The sequence below is a fragment of the Geotrypetes seraphini genome, chromosome 7 (assembly GCF_902459505.1).
Source record: "Geotrypetes seraphini chromosome 7, aGeoSer1.1, whole genome shotgun sequence".
Lineage (NCBI taxonomy): Eukaryota > Metazoa > Chordata > Amphibia > Gymnophiona > Dermophiidae > Geotrypetes > Geotrypetes seraphini.
In genome coordinates this window covers 50,516,433-50,540,345 of record NC_047090.1, presented here as the reverse complement: position 1 = coordinate 50,540,345, position 23,913 = coordinate 50,516,433, and the positions used below count along the sequence as shown (strand labels likewise).

At 44.0% G+C, this 23,913-nt stretch overlaps 1 protein-coding gene across 1 annotated transcript in view; it reads left to right on the top strand.

The window, feature by feature from the left end:
* Nucleotides 1–23,913, top strand: part of MANSC4 (MANSC domain containing 4) — an 81,599-nt gene that overhangs the window by 23,640 nt on the left and 34,046 nt on the right. Inside the window, exon 2 of the mRNA XM_033951858.1 lies at nucleotides 7,738–7,872. Coding sequence (XP_033807749.1) covers nucleotides 7,738–7,872 — 135 coding nt within the window. The remainder of the gene's footprint in view (nucleotides 1–7,737; nucleotides 7,873–23,913) is intronic.

Here is a 23,913-nt window from a genome sequence, read left to right as displayed (position 1 = left end):
CCATCAGGGCAGTACTACCAGTCCTGCATTCAGGGGCCCAGAGGTGACAGGGGGCCCGGGCTCCCCCAAGGTCCTAGGCAGTGTTCCCTCTAAGGCAGCGGTCTCAAACACGCAGCCCACGTGTGGCTCTCCAGGTTTTATTTGCGGCCTGCGGTCTGGAGGCGATCATTCTCTTCCTTTTGGAGCAGCAGCCGGCTCGTTCGTTCAAAGCCGCGGGTTGGCGGCTCCTTGCGCTATCCACTCCTGCATCGGAAGCCTCTCTGACGTCACAATATCAGAGAGGCTTCCGACGCAGGCGCGGATCTCGCAAGGAGCCGCCACCCGCGGCTTTGAACGAACGAGCCGGCCAGACACGCTGCTGCTCCAGTGGCATACCAAGGGGGGGGGGGGGAGGAGAGGGAGGGGAGGAGGGGGGGGAAGGGGGGGAGGGGAGGGGGAGGGGGGGGGGCAGTCAACTGTTCTCCTTAGAGTGCGGCTCGTCTAGAGCAGTGGTGCCCAACCTGCTTCCCTTCCCTTCTCACTGCTGCCATCGGGGATCAGGCCGGCACCGTGTCTTTGATTTCCCTGCTTCTCTTCCCTGCTGGGCCGACCAACTCTCGCAGCGGCCCGACATCAATTGAGGACGTTCTGGCTAGCCAATCGCTGCCTGGCTGCCCGGAATGTCCTTTCCGACGTTAGAATTGACGTCGGGCGGCGAGAGTTGATCGGCCCCGTGCAGAAGATTGCGGCAGTGGCAGCAGCCTATTCCGCGGCGGTGGTGGCATGGGGGAGGCAGGAAGGAAGAAAGAAAGAAGGTGGGGGGGGACAGAGAGCCAGAAAAAAAAGCAAAAAATGGGGCACGAAGGAAGGAAGGAAGAAAGAAAGAAGGGGGGGGGACAGGGAACCAGAAACAAAGCAAAAAAATGGGGCACAGAATCAGAGAAAGACAGACATAGAGAAAGAAAGAAAAAGTTTGGGGAGGGAATGAGGTCTGGAGGAGAGGAAGCATACGGGAGGCTGAAAGAAGGGAAGAAATATTGGATGCACAGTCAAAAGAATAAGTGCAACCAGATGAAATTACCAAACAAAGGTAGGAAAATGATTTTATTTTCAATTTAGTGATCAAAATGTGTCTGAATTTATATATGCTGTCTATATTTTGCACTATGGCCCCCTTTTTTCTAAATCACAATAGTGTTTTTTAGTGCAGGGAGCCTATGAGCGTCGAGAGCAGCGCTGGGCATTTAGCGCAGTTCCCTGCGCTAAAAACTGCTATTGTGGTTTAATAAAAAGGATGGGGGGTATATTTGTCTATTTTTGTATGGTTGTTACTGAGGTGACAATGCATAGAGTCATCTGCCTTGACCTCTTTGAAAAAAACCCAGAATAGGAATGATAATTAACATTTTCTCAGCGTATAGTGTGCTTTGTGTTTTTTAATTTTATTTTTGGTAGATCATTTTGACTTGGTCATTTTAAAGTAGCTCGCAAGCCCAAAAAGTTTGGGCATCTCTGAGCTAGAGCGTTGAAACTGTGTATTAATATTTTATCCCCCCTTTTACAAAACTGTGGAGCGTTTTTTAGCACCAGCCGTGGTGGTAGCAGCTCTGATGCTCAGAATTCTATGAGCGTCAGGGCTGTTACCACCGTGGCTAAAATCCACACTACAGTTTTGTAAAAGGGGGAGGGGTTAGTTTGTGATGACATATTCCATACTAGGTGAAGATGTTTTCTGTGTTCTGTGTGTTTGAAAGACATGGTTTTCTGTTAGGATTGACGATGTAGGATTGATCTGTGCTTGTCTGGCTTGTTTAGTTTTACAATGGGTGTATTGATGTACTGCTCACTGCAATATGTAAGATGCTGCCTTTTCCTAGGTACTCATGTGTAACGTGTGGTTTGTTACTAAAAATCATGATTTTCTTACAGATGGGGAGGGGTGCCAAAAAATGATGGGTCCCGGGTGTTACATATGCTAGGTACGCCACTGTATGTAAAGATACCAGAAAGCTGGCGAAGCAAAAACTTTAAGTAAATTGTTATTCTTCTAAGTTTTGAGTATTTAACCCTCCTACAATCTCACGGGCACTCGTTTCAAGTTTATTGAGATTTTGATTTAAACGCAATATCAAATATTTTCAATGCGTATAACAAAAATAAATTTGGGGAAATAAATAAAACCATTTGAACAATAAACATACATACATATCCATAGATGATTAAAATTACATAAGGAGTACAAGGATAAACTACATTTGTTTAAAAATGCGTCCTCCGCGCCTGCTCATAAATTTGTGGAATATGTAACTTGTTGCTCATGCATATTTTTTTTTGCACACACCTCATCAATCCTTAGAGGGAACATTGGTCCTAGGCCACCATAGCACAAATTCCTGTATTATTCTTCTGCTGTGCACAACAATAAACACTGCTGTCATACTTTTTTTTGTCCCCTGCCGATTTCCTGATAGCACCCCCCCGGACAAAAGTGGGGGGGAAGGGGTGCGTGGGGGGCCCCAATAGGATTGCTCAGTAAGGGGCCCAGAAATTTCTGATGGCGGCCCTGACTCCGCCCACAAGGATTCATACTGTCTTCTATTTTATTTAATATCTACCTTAAGACTCTGGCTGAGCTGCTTTGGTCGATGGACATAAAATTCTGTATGTATGCTGATGATGGACAACTACTCATACCCACTGAACCAGATCTACCCACAGCTTTTGAGTAAACTGTCTATCTAACTGCAGCTCAGGAATGAGCATACAACAACAAACTCTCCTTGAACCCAAGCAAAACGGAGATTCTATAGGTTCCTAACACAAGTGGACATATACCTGCCTTCAAAATACCTTTTGAGAAGTATGAACTCCCCCTAAAATCACTGGTCAGGAATCTGGGGATACTGCTAGATTCATCTCTCACTCTAATCTTGCAAATTCAAACAACCTTTACAGATTATCTCCATCACCTCTGGCAGCTATGAAATCTATCTCCATATATTGAAAAGACAAGTCTGACCACAGTGGTCCATTCCTGTACACTGTTCAAACCAAGTTCCAATAATTCAGAATGCTAAAGCATGACTGATAGAAGGCTTCAAGTGGCATGACCACATCACACCCTCCCTGCAAAAATTACACCGGCTACAGAGCACACACTGTAACGTTGTACAGTTAAATAAGATATAAGGAACTAAACAACTTGCCTTGCATTTAGTCTTCCATTTATTTATTCCAAAGGACTCTGTTCCACCCATCTTGTCCTCATCTATACAAGGGGCCGCTGAAAAGTTCTCTGCCCAACCAAGAAGAGAATGATGTGGAGCCATGACACTTACAAGTTATTCCACACTTTTCATTTTATATTATTTGAAATGAAAAGTGTCAAGAAAAGTTTGAAATAACTTGTAAGTGACATGGATCCACATCAATCTCTTCTTGGTAGGATTGAGAACTTTTCAGCGTCCCCTTGTATACCTGCACTTGGCCCCTCATCTATAAGGTAAGCTGTATGGTAGAAAAGCATTAGCATCATTTCTATGTTATCTGAATATTCTAATGTGTGCTTATTAGGTGTTTCATAAGTATTATGCTGATATTATATTACTGTTATATGAATTTCAGTGCTGCATGGTTTTTTTGGTTTTTTTTATGTAAATCATATTTATTAAATTTCAAATACAAATAAAATAGTAAAAAAATCATTTCAAATACAAGAAGAAAACCAAAATTTACAGTTAATATATAATAAACATTATCATTAAAAGCAAATATACCCAATTCCCTCCCCTTTTTCCCCATTTTAGAACTGTAATTAAAATATTAAATAATATGCGACTGCGAGTATGTGGTGTTAATGTATCTAAATAAGATTACCAAATAGTAAAAAATTATCTTCCCTGTCTAGTGTCCCATTCTGATAATTGCATACTTTCCATTGTTAAAATGTGTAACATTCTAGAATGCCAATTACTATATGTTGGTCTTAAAGGTCCAATCCAAAGATAAAGTATGACTTTCAAACCTGATAAGATTGTTCTTTGAAGGCCTCTTGGAATAGGATGCTTAACATCAAAAATCCAAAATATATTATAACTATTGCAATGCCAATCAATTCCCCACATTTGCTCAACTTTAGAAAAAACAACATTCCAAAATAGGCGTATCAAATAAAAATACATATAAAAATAAAAATACAGATGCTAATATTGAATATGTGGAGATGCTTCATTGCAGTGTCTGTTGCTTTGTCTGTTTGGATCGCTGTGATTGGAAAAAGAAAATAAAAATAAACAATGAAAGAATCCTATTAAAGCAAAATTTAATATATAATAAAATAAAATGCATATAGCATATATATTTCTAAACATATATCATATGATTTACTATTTAATATTTTTATTAGTACAATATTGATTTTTATATGTGCTCATTATAGCATAAATTATAATAAATGATTTATAAAGAAAAAAAGAAAAAAGTTGATTACACATACTTATATAAAGAAAATCAAATTCGTTTTGTAAAGTTTATTGATTATATATTTATTCTAAAACCTATGTATTATCAATACGTTTGGACAGATGGGACCTGAAGTCATATCACATAAACATGTGAACTTGACTATCTGATTCCCATATATTGGAAATCAGGAATGTCATCTACATTATTGGGTGTTAGGGGGTTTTGGGTACAAGAGAAGAAGGGGAGGTTAAAATTGGGATGGGATGGGTTTTTTAGAACTGTGCATAACATGTTAATAACATTTATTATTATTCAAATGTTGCAATATTATAATATGGAAGATTTCTTAAATTGTTTTGATGCTATTTATGTGACTGTGGGTATCTTTTGCATCTGTGATGAAGGCTGGGCATTTGGATGTCTTATTTGTATAATTTTCCTTGCAGATCTGTTTTATTTGTGTGATGACTGGGGCTAAATCATTATCTGCATGTTTTTTTATACTGTTTCATGGTAGTTCTATTAGTAAGTTTCAAGTTTACCTCATTGTATTTATGTTTAGATTTGGTTATTTTACTATTATTATGCTGTTATCAAAATTGTAAATTTTATGATTGCTGTATTTGCCTGGGTCTCGCTGCGTGTCAGTAGATAGAATTGGCATTTCAGCCATCATGTTGTGGCTTTCTTTAGGGTATGTTGTGAGGTCTGCAGTTTGTCTTTATATATAGTGGGTCCTCAAACCTGATTGGCTGGTGATTGAGGTAGAAAAGTCCGTTGGCCATGAATTTGAACTTTGGCAGGAAAGTTTGTTGGTCACAAATTTGAATTTTGGCAGGAATGTCTGTTGGCCAATTTTAAATTCTGGCAGGAAAGAGACTGGAAACTGAGAGGGAGGGAGAAGGTGTTTGTTCTTGGCCCCAATCCTTTTTGCACAAAATTTCTTTTGGATGAGCGGTTGCCATGCTTTGTTTTTGGAGAGCCCTTTATCTCCATGCGACACAGAAAAATCATCTGTAACCCTCCATGCCAAGTGGTCATATGATTAGATCTGAGAACTCAAAAGTCTTGAAGAAAGAAGACTGTTGGTGGCCGAGAAGAATCAAAGAAGCAACAAAGATAGCAAGACACCCCAATAACATCAATGGAGATAAAGGGCTCTTCATAAACAAAGCATGGCAACTGCTCAACCAAAAGAAATTTAATGCAAAAAGGACTGGAACTGAGGACAAACACCTTCTCCCTCTCAAAGTTTCCAGCCTCTTTCCCACCAGAATTTAAAACTGTGACCAAAGGACTTTCCTGGCAAAATTTAAATTGGTGGCCAATGGATTTTCTTGCCTCAATTACCTCAAGCCCCAGCCAATCAGGTTTGAGGACCCACTGTATATAAATATAGACAAACTAAAGACCTCAGATCACACCATGAAGAACCATACCATGCCACAGCTTGAAAGCTGAAATGTTGGGTCCTACCTACCCAGCTCGGCGAGACCCAAACAACTGCAGCAATCATGATGCCAGCCGTGGAAGACTATGAGAACTTGTGAGTGCTGTGCACTGCCTTGTAAATTAGACACTGGAGCTCAGGGTTAAAACTAGGGCAGTATGAACAGTGTATTGCTTGGACTCTGTAGTTTTCAGGGTATTGAGGTCCAATATAAAGGCCTCACAAACCTGCAGCAATGTAGACATAAAGAACAATGAATCCCAAATAGATATATAAATTACTTCTTTATTCAAAACTTTTAAAATGTCATTAACTACCTGACCTGGGCCATATTTTACCCAAAGGGCTGCATCAGAGATAATCTTGCTAAAACCAAACATAACCCCCCCCCCCCCAAAGAATATAAAGGAACTTTACATAAGAATAGCCTAATTGGGTCAGACCAATGGTCCATCAAGCCCAGTAGTCCGTTCTCATGGTGGCCAATCCAGGTCCCTAACAGATTAATTCTGGAAGAGATCAGACCAGCTATGTCACTCAATGTCCAAATGATGAAGTTACAACTGTCTTATTCTGGTCATATTGTCAGAAAAGAAAGATCATTGGAGAAGGACATCATGTTTAGGAACATCGAAGGAATCAGGCGAAGAGGGCGACCTGCAACCAGGTGGCTGACACATTGAAAACAACTACGGGGATGACCAGTGGCATAGAAAGGAAGGGGTGCGGTCTGCCCTGGGCACCGGCATCTGTCCTTCTCTCTGCCTCCTCACTCCTTCCTGGCCTCCCCTGCCATGCGCATACACCCCTTCCCTTCCGTCATACCTCTTTAATTTTCCCCGTGAGAACAGTATCACGAACTTGCTGCCCATTTCGGTGTTGGCTCTCTCTGACATCGCTTCTGGGGCCCGAGCCTAGGAAGTGACATCAGAGGGAGATCCGACACGATGCGTGCAGCAAGTTTGCGATGCTACTCATGCCGGGAAAATTAAAGAGGTACAAGGGAAGGGAAGGGAGATGCTCGTGTGGCAGGGGGGGGTCGAGGATCAAAGAGGGCAGACGAGGAACATCACCACCCCGGGCTGCCACTCACCCTCAATATGCCACTGGAGATGATGCTGAAGGACCTTACCAGACTAGCACAAAACCATTTTCTTTTTAGATCTGTAATTCATCAAGTCATTAGGACTCAAGCATGAGTCAATGGCACCTAACTAACAATGTTTTGATTTGGTTACCCAGTTTTTTAGCCTTTTAATTTTTGTTCACATCCCACACATGTATGCTATACCACTTGTATTCTATAGACTATACCACTCAGAATGGACTTTTAATGTATTTGCAAAGTATATCATTTACTTTTATATTGTGATATAATTTTATAGCTCTGTAATCTTTTGTGTTATATTGTACTTGTTTCACACTAAAATGCATGTGCATATATATGGATATTTTAAAGTCTCACTCATATGGATATCATTTTTGTTTACTGTTAAATTGTATTCTCTTTTTTATGTTTGGTTGTAGCAATATTACCCCTAATGCAGACCTCGTTTAGGTGAAACATGACCCATATCAGGTAGTTTTAAGGACATTTTAAAATTTTTGAATAAGAAATAGCTTGTACATCTATATGGGATCTGTTTTTCTTTGTGTGTGTGTTTTCAGGTTGTTTCCAGTACTGCTTGGTAGGGACTTTAGAGCTGCTCTGAGAACTGCTATAGTTAGTTCTGTCTATTGCTGGAACCAGTTAAAATCATTTTAAAAAATCTTAATAAGAAATCAGCATGGTAAATACAGGCATGGAGAAGATGCACCTCTAATTCACTTTTCTGTCCTTTCAGTTTCTTGTAACCTGGCAGTGTTTTACACTGAAAAACTTCACAATGACAGCAACTGTGTGCATGTTTATTGCCCAACACTGGAGAGCTGCATAATTGGGAAGAGAAATAATGTCATTCTTTATAACATCACAGCAGGTGAGTTTCAGATTATAAAGATAACAATTTGAAAAGCTATTTCTGCATGTAAAGAAGTGTGTAGAAATAAATGCTTATAAAGCATGCACTGATATATTTGTAAAGTTATAACTTTACCCAAACTGAACAAAAGTGTTCAGGGGGCAGTGTTGGAGAGAGGTTACTTTTGAAAATGTGTACGTAAATTAACCTTGAGACTTTCTGTATGGTAATGAGCAGATAGATGTGAGGAGCATTGCATATTAAATTTCCTAGGCTATATTTTAAAAACTGATATTTTGGTTTAGAAAATTAACTGGTAGCTATACAGTACAGGAAAAAATATGTCCATACTAGTTATGTGTCTGTAATGGCATAAAATTACCTTCATAATTAAGTTAATATGGAATTTTTGTATTACTTTACCAAGACACCTGGAGCTAGATGCACTAAAAACAGTTGTTATGACTGTGCGGGTCCCTGTGGGCCAATTTTTTGGACAATTTCTAAACGGCAATTGATGTTCAAATGACTTCCCATGCAAATGAGTTTTGCGGAGGTCTGCCGTAATTCCATCCAATCGATCATTTAGAAATTGACTCTCACACATGCGCAGAGCCAGGAGGGGGAAGCCCGAACAGCTAAGCAGCAGAGGAAGCTCCAAAGTAGTCTCCTGCCACTCAGCTGCTTGAGGCAGGAAAACTTTTTTCTTTATTTTTAATGGCACAGCTGTTGTCCGTGTGTTACATATGCAGTAGATTGGTGAGACAAGATTTCCCTTGACTAAATCCATGTTGGCTTGCAAATATGTTCTGTCATTTTGTTCTTTATAATAGTCTCTACTATTTTGCCTGGCACCGATGTCAGACTTACAGATCTATAATTTCCCGAATCACCTCTGCTACACATAGAGAAATGTTTCTTTGTGGGAATCATAGAGAGGAGGAGGAGTGGAGGTAGAGGAGAGAGAGTAGGAGACAGTGTGAGAGGAGAAAAGAGAGAAGAGGAGAGAGGGAGGTACAGATAGAGGGAGGAGAAGGGAGAGAAGTGGAGATAGAGGCAGGAGAGAAAGGGATAAGAGATAGGAGTATGTATATCAAGAGGAAACCCAACTATTCCCCTCGGAAAATTGAGGCCCTGATGCTCCTGTGCTTCCACTACAGGACACTGGTGAGATCGTGAGCACAGCGCTGTCACTCTGTGAAAATCCAAGCAAGGTCACAATAGCTCTGAAGAAACGGCTTAGTGTCGTGAAACGTTGGTAATTTAACAGACTGCTTTAAACACTCACAGTGGTTTCAGTTGCAAAATATCTCAGTCCTCAATTATTTTAAACCTCAACAGCGAGTTATCATTCTATGGAAGTTTTTTAGCTAATGATGTGTGTGTGTGTGGGAGGGGGGGGGGGTTTGAGCTTGAGCTCTACCGATAAAACCTGAGGCTTTTCTTCCACTTGAGCAGACTCATCTTCATTTAAATGGAGGGTTGTTTTTTTTGTTGTTTTTTTTTGCACTACTCCACTACAGGAGGCACATATTCAAATACCATACCATCTGCTCCTCCTCAGTGTGTCCATGAGGATGTGGAAAGCTGTAAGGAGCAGCCTACAAAGGTGAGTGTCAAAATGTGCCCCCCTCCCCACTCCAGGATCACTACAACTATCACTAGATACAAGTAGAGAGTGGCTCCAATACATTGAATTGCTCATGTCCTAACAAAGGAAAAATCATCACTGTGCAAAGCACAACCCACAGAATAAGGCTTGAGGAGCTCACAGGGTGACCCCCATCTGTGACTTGCTAACTCCTTCCCTCCCCGCCTCCTGCCCCATGCTTACATACAGTGAGCCACTTTAAACTACACCTGCCTGTCCCCAATAACCATCTCCACCTATCTGAAACAGTGCAAACGCTCCACACAGAGGCCATCAGGCCACCATAAGGCCCAAAGCCCACCTCAGCTCACAACCCACCTGAGCCATGTAGGCCATTCCCTCCCTAGCCCTCTCTGCATGCAACTCATTGCCATCTGTCCCAGGCCATGTGAAGAGCATTGCACAGTATGTACCAAATAAACAATCATGTATGTGAAGCCAAGAAGGACCATCATTTAAGAACATAAGAACATAAGAATTTGCCTCCGCTGGGTCAGACCAGAGGTCCATCCCGCCCAGCGGTCCGCTCCCGCGGCAGCCCTCCAGGCCCTTCACCTGTGCAATGGGCCTTGAATATTCCTATAACCTACCTCAACTCCTATCTGTACCCCTCAATCCCCTTTTCCTCTAGGAACCTATCCAAACCCTCTTTGAAGCCCTGTAACGTGCTCTGACCTATCACGGCCTCCGGAAGCGCGTTCCATGTGTTCACCACCCTTTGGGTGAAAAAGAACTTCCTAGCGTTTGTTCTAAACTTGCCCCCTTTTAATTTCTCCGAGTGCCCCCTTGTACTTGTGGTTCCCCACAGTGTGAAGAATCTGTCCCTGTCTATCTTTTCTATGCCCTTCAGGATTTTGAAGGTTTCTATCATGTCTCCTCTAAGTCTCCGCTTTTCCAGGGAGAATAGCCCCAGCTTTTTCAGCCTGTCAGCATATGAGAAATTTTCCATACCCTTTATCAGTTTAGTCGCTCTTCTCTGGACTCATGTCCTTCTTGAGGTACGGCGACCAGTACTGGACACAGTACTCCAGATGCGGGCGCATCATTGCATGGTACAGTGGCAAGATGGCTTCCTTCGTCCTGGCCGTAATACCCTTCTTAATGATACCCAACATTTGGTTTGCTTTCCTTGAGGCCGTCGCACATTGTGCCGACGCCGTCAATGTTGTGTCTACCATCACCCCCAAGTCTCTTTCAAGGTTACTTACCCCTAGCAGTGATCCCCCCATTTTGTAGCTGAACATTGGGTTCTTTTTCCCTACATGCATGACCTTGCATTTCTCTATGTTAAAGCTCATTTGCCACTTTTTTGCCCACTCTTCCAGTGTTGTCAGGTCCCTTTGCAGGTCCTCACAGTCTTCCGCGGTTCTAACTCTGCTGCAGAGTTTGGTATCATCCGCAAATTTTATAACCTCACAATTTGTTCCTGCCTCCAGGTCGTTAATAAATATATTGAACAGGAGCGGTCCCAGCACCGACCCCTGTGGAACTCCGCTCGTGACCCATTGCCAGTCTGAGTAATGGCCCTTTACTCCAACCCGTGGTTCCACAGCTTCTTAAGCAGCCATTCGTGGGGTACCTTGTCGAAGGCTTTTTGGAAGTCAAGGTAAATGATGTCTATGGATTCCCCTTTATCCAGCCACATTTATTTTTTATTATTTAAGTTTTAGCAGCATTGGGCCACTGAAGAAAATAAAGAAGTGGCAACGGAGAAGTGGGGAAAGGCTCTGGAATGTCTCCCCTGAAGATTTTGTTACACGGGGCCTTTTTAATTATAGTTTGAGCACAGGTGTAAGCGTGCAAGAAGTTGACTATCGCCATGGCAACGCTGAAGTTCAGCTTGTGATTGAAGTGCTGCAGCGCGTGGTAGTTGCAGCACAAGTTTTAAAGAAGAAAATTTAAAGTTTTAAAAATGTTTTTTTAATGTTTTCTTTGGTGTTGCTGTTGTGTAGTTTAGGAGTTTCTTGCTTGTACTGTCATTTCCAGCACATCGCTCTTGTGCCCTCATGCTGGAAATCAACAGCAGTGCAGGTGAAAATTCTAAACTGTCATTTTTGACAGTTGGGAGGATTCCTTGGTCTGGATAGCTGTGTTTTGTGATCTGTGCATTGTGTGGAGATAAATATGGATAGTATTATTGAATTTTGATAGGAATTTGAATATTTTTGTGAAGTTTGGTTTATGGTTAAATAGTTCTGATTTGATCTGTAAAGGTTGTTGAGGTTTAAAATAATTTTGAGGGTAGTTCTGTCTGTGTAGATCAGTGGTCTAAAACTCAAACCCTTTGCAGGGCCACATTTTGGATTTGTAGGTACTTGGAGCGCCGCAGAAAAAAAAGTTAATGTCTTATTAAAGAAATGATAATTTTGCACTAGGTAAAACTCTTTATAGTTTATAAGCCTCCCCTCCGAAGGCCTGCATGTTCCCCCCTTCTTTGCAGCGTCCTCCAGCTTCCCCCCTAGCCTCCTGGTCTTAGTTTCAGCTAATTATCGCAGCCTGCAGAGAGGATCGCCGGTGCTGTAGCATTCCTTGCAGGCTGCCATCGGCCTCCACAGCATATTCCCTGTGCTGCAGTCCCGCCCATCTTCTGATGTCAGGGGCAGGATCACGGCAGAGGGAACGTGCTGCTAAGGACGACAGCAGCCTGCAAGGATCGCTACAGCACCAGCAATACTCTCTGCAGGCTGTGGTAATTATCTGAAGGTAAGAGCAGGAGGCCGGGGGAAGCCGGAGGTCGCTGCAAAGAGCGGGCCGCACTAGTACAGACCGCGGGCCGCAAAATAGTATCTGGCGGGCCGCATGTGGCCCCCGGGCCGCAAGTTTGAGACCACTGGTGTAGATTGTAAAGTTCTGTGGTATCTTGATGGTTTGAGGTTAAAAGGTTCTTAAAGTTGATTAATTATTCTGTGATAGTATTTTATTTATAGTTCGGTGATAGAATTAAGAATTTTATGAAAAGAATTCCATTTCTGTTTTGGAGATCTGTGGCTTTCCTGAATGACTGTATTATTTTTGTGACAGCTGTTTGTATCTGTGAGCATACTATATTTTTGGTGACAGCTGTAAGCTGTATTCTCTGTGTGGAGATACTTTTGACTTCAGAGGATTGAAGTATATGCCAGGAGATAGGCATAAGAACAAAAGAACATAAGAAGTTGCCTCTACTGGGTCAGACCAGAGGTCCATCGCGCCCAGTGGTCTGCTCCCGCAGCGGCCCATCAGGCCTATGACCTGTGAAGTGGTCCCTGACTATTCCTATAACCTACCTCTACTTCTATGTATACCCCTCAATCCCCTTATCCTTTAGGAACCTATCTAAACCTTCCTTGAACCCCTGTTGCGTGCTTTGGCCTATCACAACCTCCGGAAGCGCGTTCCATGTGTCCACCACCCTCTAGGTAAAAAAGAACTTCCTAGCGTTTGTTCTAAACCTGTCCCCTTTCAATTTCTCCGAGTGCCCCCTTGTACTTGTGGTTCCCCACAGTCTGAAGAATCTGTCCCTGTCTACCTTCTCTATGCCCTTCAGGATTTTGAAGGTTTCTATCATGTCTCCTCTAAGTCTCCGCTTTTCCAGGGAGAATAGCCCCAGTATTTCCAACCTGTCAGCATATGAAAAGTTTTCCATACCTTTTATCAGTTTAGTCGCTCTTCTCTGAACTCCCTCAAGTACTGCCATGTCCTTCTTGAGGTACGGCGACCAGTACTGGACACAGTACTCCAGATGTGGGCGCACCATTGCACGATACAGCGGCATGATGACTTCATTCGTCCTGGTCGTGATACCCTTTTTAATGATACCCAACATTCTGTTCAATTTCTTTGAGGCTGTCGCACACTGTGCTGATGCTTTCAATGTTGTGTCCACCATCACCCCCAGGTCTCTTTCAAGGTTGCTTACCCCTAGCAATGATACCCCCATTTTGTAGCTGAACATCGGATTCTCTTTCCCTTCATGCATGACCTTGTTAAAGCTCATTTGCCACTTTTTTGCCCACTCTTCCAGCCTCGTTAGGTCCCTTTGCAGGTCTTCGCAGTCTTCCGCAGTTCTAACCCTGCTGCAGAGTTTGGTGTCATCCGCAAATTTAATAACCTCACATTTTGTTCCCGCCTCCAGGTCATTAATAAATATATTGAACAGGAGCGGTCCCAGCACCGACCCCTGTGGAACTCTGCTCGTGACCCATTGCCAGTCTGAGTAATGGCCCTTTACTCCAACCCTCTGTTTCCTGCCTGCCAGCCAGTGTTTGATCCATCAGTGGACATCCCCTTGCACCCCGTGGTTCCACAGCTTCTTAAGCAGCCATTCGTGGGGTACCTTGTCGAAGGCTTTTTGGAAGTCAAGGTAAATTATGTCTATGGATTCCCCTTTATCCATCTGGCTGTTTATTCCCTCAAAGAAGTACAGTAAGTTCGTGAGGCACGACCTTCCCTTGCAGAAGCCGTGCTGGCTCGCCTTCAGCTGTCCATTGTTTTCTATGTATATTTTGGTGTATTTATTTAAAAATAAGGAGAGACATATAACTGGATTTGTCTGTAACCTCTGACAAGAAATATTGTCAGTAGCCTCTAACAAGAAATAACCTTTCTATTTTTTGTATTGACATTTTTCTGGCAAAAGGTAAAACCAGGATTTTCTGGATCCTCTGGATTTCCCCGGATCCTCTATCAATTTTAAGATTTCACTGTTTCCTGACTCTGTTATAAAGAAGTGGACTATAGATATATTTTTAATTTTCTTTTTTATTATTTTAGATGTCAATAAGGCTGTACACAAGTCTCCTACATTCTCCTGCGATTCTAATTCTTCAAATTCGACCTTAAAAGCCTTCCCCTCTCGTGGTGAGCCCCTGTATGATGTTATCACAGGGGGTATGACTCCAGGCACCAATATTATTTTTAAAAGCTTTCCCCTGCACCTTAACTGCCCCTCTCACCCCGGCTGATGTCTGATGTTGAGTTCCCTGGAACTGCATTTGTTTTAGTGCTCCCCCCTTGCACCCTGAAAGTTTTTCTTCTTTCTTTCAGTGGTCCCTTGTTGTCATTTTTGTGTCTGTTCTTCTTGCACACATGTTTCTTGGGTGTGACCTCTCCCCCGCTGATCAACCCCTCCCCCCCCTCCTCTCATCCTGATGCAACAGAGAGAAGGGCCGGCTGCGAGAACCCTGTTCATAATGCTGCACCTCTGCTGCAGCTACTGCTGCCCTGGTATGTCAGATTTCACAAGGAGATAGGCCAGATCCGCACGGGGAGGGGGAATGGATGCTAGACCACAATTTGGGGGGGAAGGAAGAAACATGGATGCTAGACCCATGGGGGGGAGGAAGGAAGATGGACTGCAAGTTAGGGTGGTGGTGGTAAAGGAGGGGACATGGATGCTGGACTGCAAGTGGAGGGGGGAGGCAGGGACATATATGCTAAACCTGCAGGGAGAAGAGGGGAGGGGCATGGTTGATGGACCAGTAAGTAGAAGGTAAATGAGATAAGAAGGGAACTCCGGCCAGAAAGGGGGATGAGAAGGAAGAGATGCTTGATTGTAGAAAGAAAGAGAGAGATGCCAGACCATGGGGATTAGGGAAGACATTCAGGGTGCAAGTGACAGAAGTGGTGAGTGGGGTGAGGGAACAGGATGCTAGTCCCACAAGGAGGGTTAGGAGGTAGTAGAGAAAGGAAGAGAGTGACCAAGACCAGAAACCGGGAGGGAAGGGAGGAAGAGATTCTTAGCCAGTCGAGAGATGGAGAAAAAGGTGCCAAACTATGGGGGCCAAGGAGGGTATTCAGGGGACCAATGAGAAAGGGGTGGCATTTAAAGGGAGGTAGAACTGCAGTTAGAATGAGAGAGGGAACTGAGGAGGCTGGAACCTGAAAATGGAAAAGGTAGAAAGGAATTTCAGGTCTCAGGATAGAAGAATTCTACACAAAACACTACAGATAAACTTTGAAGAATTTTGAAATATTGTGTGCAGAATTTTCAAAAATTTTGCATAGAATTTCCAGGAGTAACCTGTCCCTTCTCTTTGTTTTTGGCTTGCGGGTGTCAGGAGAAATAACTCTTCCCCCCCCCCCCATGAGGGCCGGCATTAGGGGAGGGCAAACAGGGCAGCTGCTGTGAGCCCTGCAGCTCCAGGGGGGCCCTGTTGTCTGGGTATCGTTTCCCCTACTGACCATCTCCCTCCCCCTCACCATCCTGGTCTTCTTCCAAAGTCAAAATCTTATTTTTCAGAGGGGCCCCAGTGCAGCAGCCATCCTCACAAGCTGCTGGAACTGTCCCGATGCTTTCTCTCTGCTCCAATCCACTGTCTTCTAATACTACTTTCTGTTTCCACCTGGGCGGATTGCGGCAGAGGCAAAGCTTCGGGGCAGCTTGTGAGGATGGCTGCCATGCCAGAGCCCCTCTGAAAAAGAAGATTTTTATCTTGAAAAGAGTCTGGGAAGGTGAGGGAGAGGGAGATGAACAGAAGGGGAAGAGATGCCCAGACTGCAGGGCCCCCTGGAGTTGTTTTAAATTAGGCCAGCGGTGGGGGCAAGGAGGGATGAGAGCAGGGGTAAACGCAAACCAGAGGTGGGGGAAGAACTAGAAAACAAATTATGAAACAGAGGGGGTGGGGTGGAAGAGAGAGAGAGAGAGAGATGATGGACAATGGAAGGGAGGAAGAGATTTTATTGGAACATAGGCACTAGACAGCCCTCCATTTTGATGGACTATTAGCAACCCAAGCAGCAAGACTAGAACACCACCTCTCCAATCTGATGACCAGGAAAGAATTGAAAACCATGCTATTCAAGAAATTTGTCAATTGATCTAACTAAACCTTCCTGACTCTCCAGTTCCTAATGCATTTCCCAATTATCAACCTTGTAATCTCCCTGGGAATGCCCAAGCTATTTCTTTTGCAAACTACCTAGAACTGAAAGGTATTGGCAGAATAGAAGACACCAATGTAATGTAATGTAATTCTTCCTGCATCTCCACCCCCCCCACCCCCGCAGGTGGTCATGCATTTCTTTCCCTCTTCCACCATCTGTCAATCATACACCAGCATCCCATACAGAATCGTGTCTACCTTAACATAAGAACATAAGCAATGCCTCTGTTGGGTCAGACCTGAGGTCCATCGTGCCCAGCAGTCTGCTCATGCGGCGGCCCAACAGGTCCAGGACCTGTGCAGTAATCCTCTATCTATACCCCTCTATCCCCTTTTCCAGCCTGAAATTGTCCAATCCTTTCTTGAACCCCAGTACCGTACTCTGCCCTATTACGCTCTCTGGAAGCGCATTCCAAGTGTCTACCACACGTTGGGTAAAAAAGAACTTCCTAGCATTCGTTTTGAATCTGTCCCCTTTCAACTTTTCTGAATGCCCTCTTGTTCTTTTATTATTCAAAAGTTTGAAGAATCTGTCCCTCTCTACTCTCTCTATGCCCTTCATGATCTTGTAAGTCTCCATCATATCCCCTCTAAGTCTCCTCTTCTCCAGGGAAAAGAGACCCAGTTTCTCCAATCTCTCAGTGCATCGCTCTCCTCTGAACCCTCTCGAGTCCTTCTTAAGGTACGGCGACCAATATTGGACGCAGTACTCCAGATGCGGACGCACCAATCGCCCGATACAATGGCAGGATAACTTCTTTCCTTCTGGTTGTAATACCCTTCTTGATTATGCCTAGCATTCTAAACTAAACTAAACTAAACCTTAAGTTTATATACCGCATCATCTCCACGGAAGTAGAGCTCGGCACGGTTTAAAAGAACTTAAAAATGAGAAAGGGTAGGAAAAGGTTTACATAAGTTTATAAATCGAGTGGAAACGTAAGGGAAAAGAAATTACATGTTAGAGAAGAGCCAGGTTTTTAGTTGCTTGCGGAATAAATGGAGGGAGCTCAGGTTCCGCAGCGGAATAGTAAGGTCATTCCAGAGACCTGTGATTTTGAAAAGAAGTGATTTTCCGAGTTTACCTGCATGGAGAATACCGTGTAGGGAGGGGAAGGATAGTTTTAATTTATGGGCGGTCCTGGTGGAGTCAGGGCACGAGGTGTTGAAAGAAAGTGGGATTAGGGAAGGAAGGATGCCATGAATAATCTTAAAAGCCAGGCAAGAGCATTTGAATTGGACTCTGGAAATCAATGGGAGCCAATGAAGATTGGCCAGGAGTGGGGAGACGTGGTCAGATTTACGTTTTGCAAAAATCAGCTTGGCTGCAGTGTTCTGAATAAGCTGGAGTCTTTGGAGGCTTTTTTTTGTTAAGCATAGGTAAATGGCATTACAATAGTCAAGTCTGGAGAGGATGATGGATTGGACAAGGACGGCGAAATGTTTTTGGCGGAAGAAGGGTCTTGCTTTCCTTAGCATGTGGAGGCTGAAAAAGCATGATTTTGTCAAGGAGTTGAGGTGGTCGTTGAGAGAGAGAGAGGAATCGATAATGATGCCAAGGACCTTGCTTGAGAACTCAAGGTGTAAGGCAGTGCCTGAGGGCAGTGCGAAGAGGGTGGGCAGGTGTTCTAACTTTGGGCCGAGCCAAAGTAATTTTGTTTTTGATTCATTTAGTTTCATCTGTACCGAGAGGGACCAGGAGTGGAGTCTCATTATGCAGGAGGTTATGTTATCGTGGAGGTTGGTGAGGTTCTGGTCTGTTTCAAGAAGGACAAGGATATCGTAGGCGTATGTGTAGATTGTTTCAAGGAGGGAAAGCTGGAAGAGCTTCAATGAGGACATATAGATATTAAAAAGGATAGGGGAAAGGGGTGATCCCTGAGGGACACCGCAAGAAGGAGACCAAGGAGTGGACATGGTGCCATTAGAGTTGACATTGTAGGAGCGAGAGCGAAGGAAGTTTGAAAACCAATTAAGAACGGTGGAATCAATTCCTATCTCGGAAAGTTGATAAAGTAGTATGTCATGGTGGACGACATCAAAAGCAGCAGAGAAGTCGAATTGTAACAGAACAGCGAATTTGTTTCGAGAATGTAGTTGTTGCACCTTTGATATTAGGGAGACAAGGAGGGACTCGGTGCTGAAGCTGGGTCTAAAGCCATGTTGATAGGGGGAGAGAATGGAGAATCTCTCTAGATAAGAAGATAGCTGGGTAGCGACTATGGACTCAAGCAGTTTGGTTAGGAGGGGGATATTTGCTATGGGGCGGTAGTTCGATGGTGAAGAGGGGTCGAGATCAGCTTTTTTCAAAAGAGGGGATAAGGCAATGTGTTCCATTTCTGTAGAGAACAGGCCAGATAGTAGGGCAGTGTTTACAAGATTGGTGAGGGAGGAGATGGCCTGCGCAGGAATGTTATCGTAAAGGTAGGATGGGAAAGGATCTAGGATACATTTGCAGAATTTTCAATTTGAGACAAAGTTTAGAGATCTGGGATTCGGAGGCTATTTCGAAGGCAGTCCAGGATCTATCAGCAGGGATAGGGTTGGAGTCGTTGGGAGGTAGAAAATTGTAGGAGATAGTTGGGGGGAAAGAGCTTCTTATGGTAATTATCTTATCGTTAAAAAATTTGACTAGGTCGTTAGCAGATGGTGGAGAGAGGGGGGAGGTGGAGTCATTTTTTGAGGTTAAATTACGCCAGATGTTGAACAGTGTACTAGTTTGGTTTTTTGATCTGGTGATTTTGTCACCATAGAAATTTTTTCTTGCTTTTGTCAATACCATGTTGTAGAACTTGATATTGTCTCTCCAGGATTGTCTGTCAGAAGGGGATTTTGATTTTTTCCATTTACACTCCAGTGCTCGACATTTCTGCTTCAATTCCCTATGATATGGAAAATACCAGGGAGCTTTGCGGGAGTGGGAGATAGGTTTAGTACAGAGGGAAGCAAGAGCGCGGTAAGTGGATTCAGAAAGGGTTACCCAGTTGTGCCAGTTGGAGTCAGGGTCGGTATGGTCAGGAGAAGGAGGGAGTTGGTTGAGAAATTGGGACCAGAACTGTTCACTCGTGATTTTTTTGCGGTAGGTGATATAGTTTGTGGCTCGGGGAGGAGTGCCCAGATGGGACATGAAAATGGGAAGGCAGACGGAGCCAAGAAGGTGATCAGACCAGGGGACATGTTCCCAACGCGCTTCTTCAACAGAAGTTTTGTGTTCCGTCAGATCGAGGAAGCTGATGATATCTAGAGTATGCCCCTTATCATGGGTAGGGGTGGGCGGAGGGGCAGTGAAACCGAGGGAGGTGAGGAAGTCGTTGAAATCAGTTGCATCCTTGTTGGTGATATCGTCTAGGTGGAGGTTAATATCGCCAATGATCAATAGTCTCTGGAATTTTAGGAAGGCCCTTGTTATGGTCTCTAGGATGAATTTGGAGGATTTGTTCCAGGGGGCGGGTGGGCAGTAAAGTAGCAGGATACCTAATGGGTAGGGATGGAGTTCGTTGTTTACTGAGGCTAGCAAGAATTCTAGTGATGTATGGCTGCCCTTTTCAAGGAGCTGGACATTGAAAAATGATTTGTAAAGCAGGGCCAGGCCTCCTCCCCTCCGGTTGGTTCTGGGTGAGAAGAGACCATAGTAGCCAGGGGGGCAGAGTTCATTTTGTGTGAAAGAGTCATCTCTTTCGATCCATGTTTCTGTGATGCACAGGAAACCAGGGTCAAAATCTCCGAGCCCTGCGGAACCCCACTCGGGACCCTCCTCCAGTCCGAGAAGTGGCCCTTCACTCCTACCCTCTGTTTCCTACCCGCCAACCAGTTTCTGATCCGTCTATGTACGTCTCCTTCCACCCCATGGTTCTTCAGTTTCCGGAGTAGGCATTCATGGGGCACCTTGTCAAAGGCTTTTTGGAAATCTAGATATATGATGTCTATGGGGTCTCCTTTGTCCATCCGTTTGTTAATTCCTTCGAAGCAATGCAATAAGTTCGTTAGGCATGATCTCCCCTTGCAGAAACCATGTTGGCTGGTTATCAGAAGTTCATTTTTTTTCAAAATGGCACAGACTCCTTACACCCTGATTCTCTAACCGGCATCCCTGTCAACCGGCACTAGTTAGAGAATCATGCCTACTTGATTGCAAAGATAGGCAGCTCAGCCACCTATCTTTGCTGAGGGATCTCTTGCCATCAGTTGATCGCAGCACGGAAATCAATGATCAGCTGAGCCAGCAGGACTCCCTGAAACCACAGCTTCAGGAAGCCCTGCCGGATCAGCTGATCAGGAGGAAATTCCATTGAGGCATCCCAATGAAGCAGGCAGAGGACACACACCCCTGAGATCAGCAGAAGGAATAGCCATTCCCTCCTGCCTGACACCCCCAACTCCCCAGACATATACAAGATCAGCAGTAGGGTTGCCGCTGGGCCCTCTTGGACCTCCAATACACCACCCTGAACCTCTGACACCCCCCCTGCATCCCCAACACCCCACCATTCCCAAACCCACAACACACCCCTTGACACATAAGTGTGTCTTCACATGGTTCTGCTGTTTCTGCTTTGCATCTGTTAGAACACTTCCACGCTCCAAACTTAGCATGGAAGTAGCACCACATATAGAATTCACCAGTCTCTGTATGTACATGTGTATTTTATAACTTATGCATGCACATCACAACTCTGCCCTGAACTAAGCCTCTGGGAATGTCCCCATGAAAACTGCATGAAAGTATGGATGATGCTGTCAACGTGCTTACATCTGTTTGTGTATTTTCCTACACAGTTTTATAAGACCATTAGACTGGATTCTTCAGAGTTGCAGTGGAAGTTTCTGGCCAAGGATTACTCCTGTGTGAGCTAGGCTATGTGGGGAAGAAAAGGAGGAGCATTAAAATTGGGAAGAAAAAATGTATAGTTATACGGGCCAAGACACCTTAACCCTACATGGGGCAGCTTTTAAATGAACTGGAGCCTAAAAGAACATAGCAAAACCTTCAAAATAAGATTACAGTATATGCCTCTGCTTTGCAAGCCTGATGGGGTTAATTCATTTGAGCTAGTTTTTAGAAAAAATAAAGGGCCTGATATTCAGATCAAAATCACCAGATCAAAAAATCAAAATAGTACTCTGTTCTACATCTGGCGAAACTTAACCTCAAAACACGACTCCACCTCTCCCCTCTCCCCTCCTTCCGCAAACGACTTAGCCAAATTTTTCAATGAAAAGATTTCCACCATAAGGAGCTCTTTCCCCTCAGCAGTCTCTTACAATTCTCTTCCTCCCAATGACTCAAACCCTATCCCAGCGGATAGATCCTGGACGACATTTGAACCCATATATGAACCCCAGATCTCTAAACTCTGCCTCAGACTAAAATCCTGCAAATGCATCTTAGATCCTTTCCCATCCCACCTTTATGAAAACATTCCTGCACAGGCCATCTCCTCCCTTACGAGACTCATTAACTCTGCTCTACTATCAGGCTTGTTCTCCACAAAATTGGGCCACATTGCCTTGTCACCTATTCTGAAAAAAGCCGATCTCGACCCCTCCCTACCATCAAACTACCGTCCCATAGCAAATATCCCTCTACTTACCAAACTTCTAGAAACCATAGTTGCTATCCAACTCTCCTCCTATCTCGAGAGATTCTCCATTCTTCACCCCTACCAACATGGCTTCAGACCCTGCTTTAGCACTGAATCCCTCCTAGTTTCCCTAATTTCAAAGGTACAACAACTACACTCACGTAACAAATTCGCTGTCCTACTACAATTCGATCTTTCCGCTGCTTTTGATGTCGTCCATCACGACATACTAGTTTACCAACTTTCCGAGATTGGAATCAACTCCACCGTCCTAATGTGGTTCTCAAACTTCTTACGCTCCCGTTCCTACACCGTCAACACAAATGGCACCATGTCCACTCCTTGGACTCCATCTTGCGGTGTCCCTCAAGGATCACCCCTTTCCCCTATTCTCTTTAACATCTACATGTCCTCCCTGAAACTCTTTCAACTATTCCCCCCTGGAAACAATCTACACTTATGCAGATGACATCCTTGTCCTCCTTGAGACTGACCAGAACCTCACCAACCTCCACGAAAACATTACAGCTTGCATAATGAGACTCCGTGCCTGGTCCCTCTCGGTACAGATGAAACTAAATGAATCTAAAACAAAACTACTCTGGCTCGGCCCAAAATTCGAACACCTGCCCACACTTTTCACACTACCCACAGGCGATACACTACAGCTCGAGTTCTCATGCAAGGTCCTTGGTATCACTATCGATTCCTCTCTCTCCCTCAATGACCACCTCAACTCCTTGGCAAAATCATCCTTTTTCAGCCTTCACATGCTGAATAAAGCTAGATCCTACTTCAGCCAACAACACTTTGCCATCCTTGTCCAATCCATCATCCTCTCCAAACTAGATTACTGCAACGCCATCTACTTAAATCTATCAAAAAAAAGTATTCTAAGACTCCAGCTAATCCAGAATACTGCAGCCAAACTGATCTTCTCAAAACGCAAGTCTGACCATGCCTCCCCACTCCTTGCCAAACTTCATTGGCTCCCAATAATCTCCAGAATCCATTTCAAATGTTCCTGCCTGGCTTTCAAGATCATTCACGGAATCCTGCCTCCTCTTATCCCACTGTCTTTCAACTCCTCCAGTCCCGACTCCTCCAGAACTGCCCAAAGGCTTAAACTAGCCTTCCCCTCTCCACGCAGCATCCACTATTCAGGCAAACTGGGAAAATCCCTTCTCTTCAAAATCACAGGTCTTTGGAACGACCTCACCACCCCGCTGCGGAACCTGAGCTCCCTTCAGTTATTCCGCAAAAAACTGAAAACCTGTCTTTTCAGCAAATTGTAGCTCTATCCTACCCCCTTTCTCTCCCCCCTTCTACACATAAGTTCATGTAATCCTTTTTCTTCTTCTCTACCCACTATTTTAAGTTCTTGTAAACCGTGTCGAGCTCCATTCTCATGGAGATGATGCGGTATATAAACTTAAGGTTTAGATTAGATTAGATTAGATTTAGGTGGCTGGGAACGACTCCTGGCTGACCACACAGCATGTAGCTGGCTATCTGCCAATATTCAGCTGGAGAACACCAGCTATTTCCTGCTGAATATCTATTTGGCTGTAGCTCGATGACCAACTATGTCACATGACATAGCCAATCACCACCAATATTCAGCAGCTGATTGGCTAAATTCAACAGCCAGATAGTCCCGCCTAAAAACAGGTCTGTATTTGGCCACTATGACTTAGTTGGCCAGTAGATTGACTTAGCTGGCTATGTCTTGGCCAGCCAAAAAGTCCTGGAAATTCAATGCTGGTCACCAGATACGGTGCCAGTGCTGAATTTCCAGATTCACAATGGACCGCAAGAGACAGCCAGCTATCTTCAGCAGTCTAAATATTGGTGGGAAGATGTTTTTCCATCATAAATATTTATTTGCCAGATTTGGACACCAGCTTTTTTAAAGAGAGATATTACAAAGAAGCTTTACACCAAGCATCCTCTTATTTGCTAT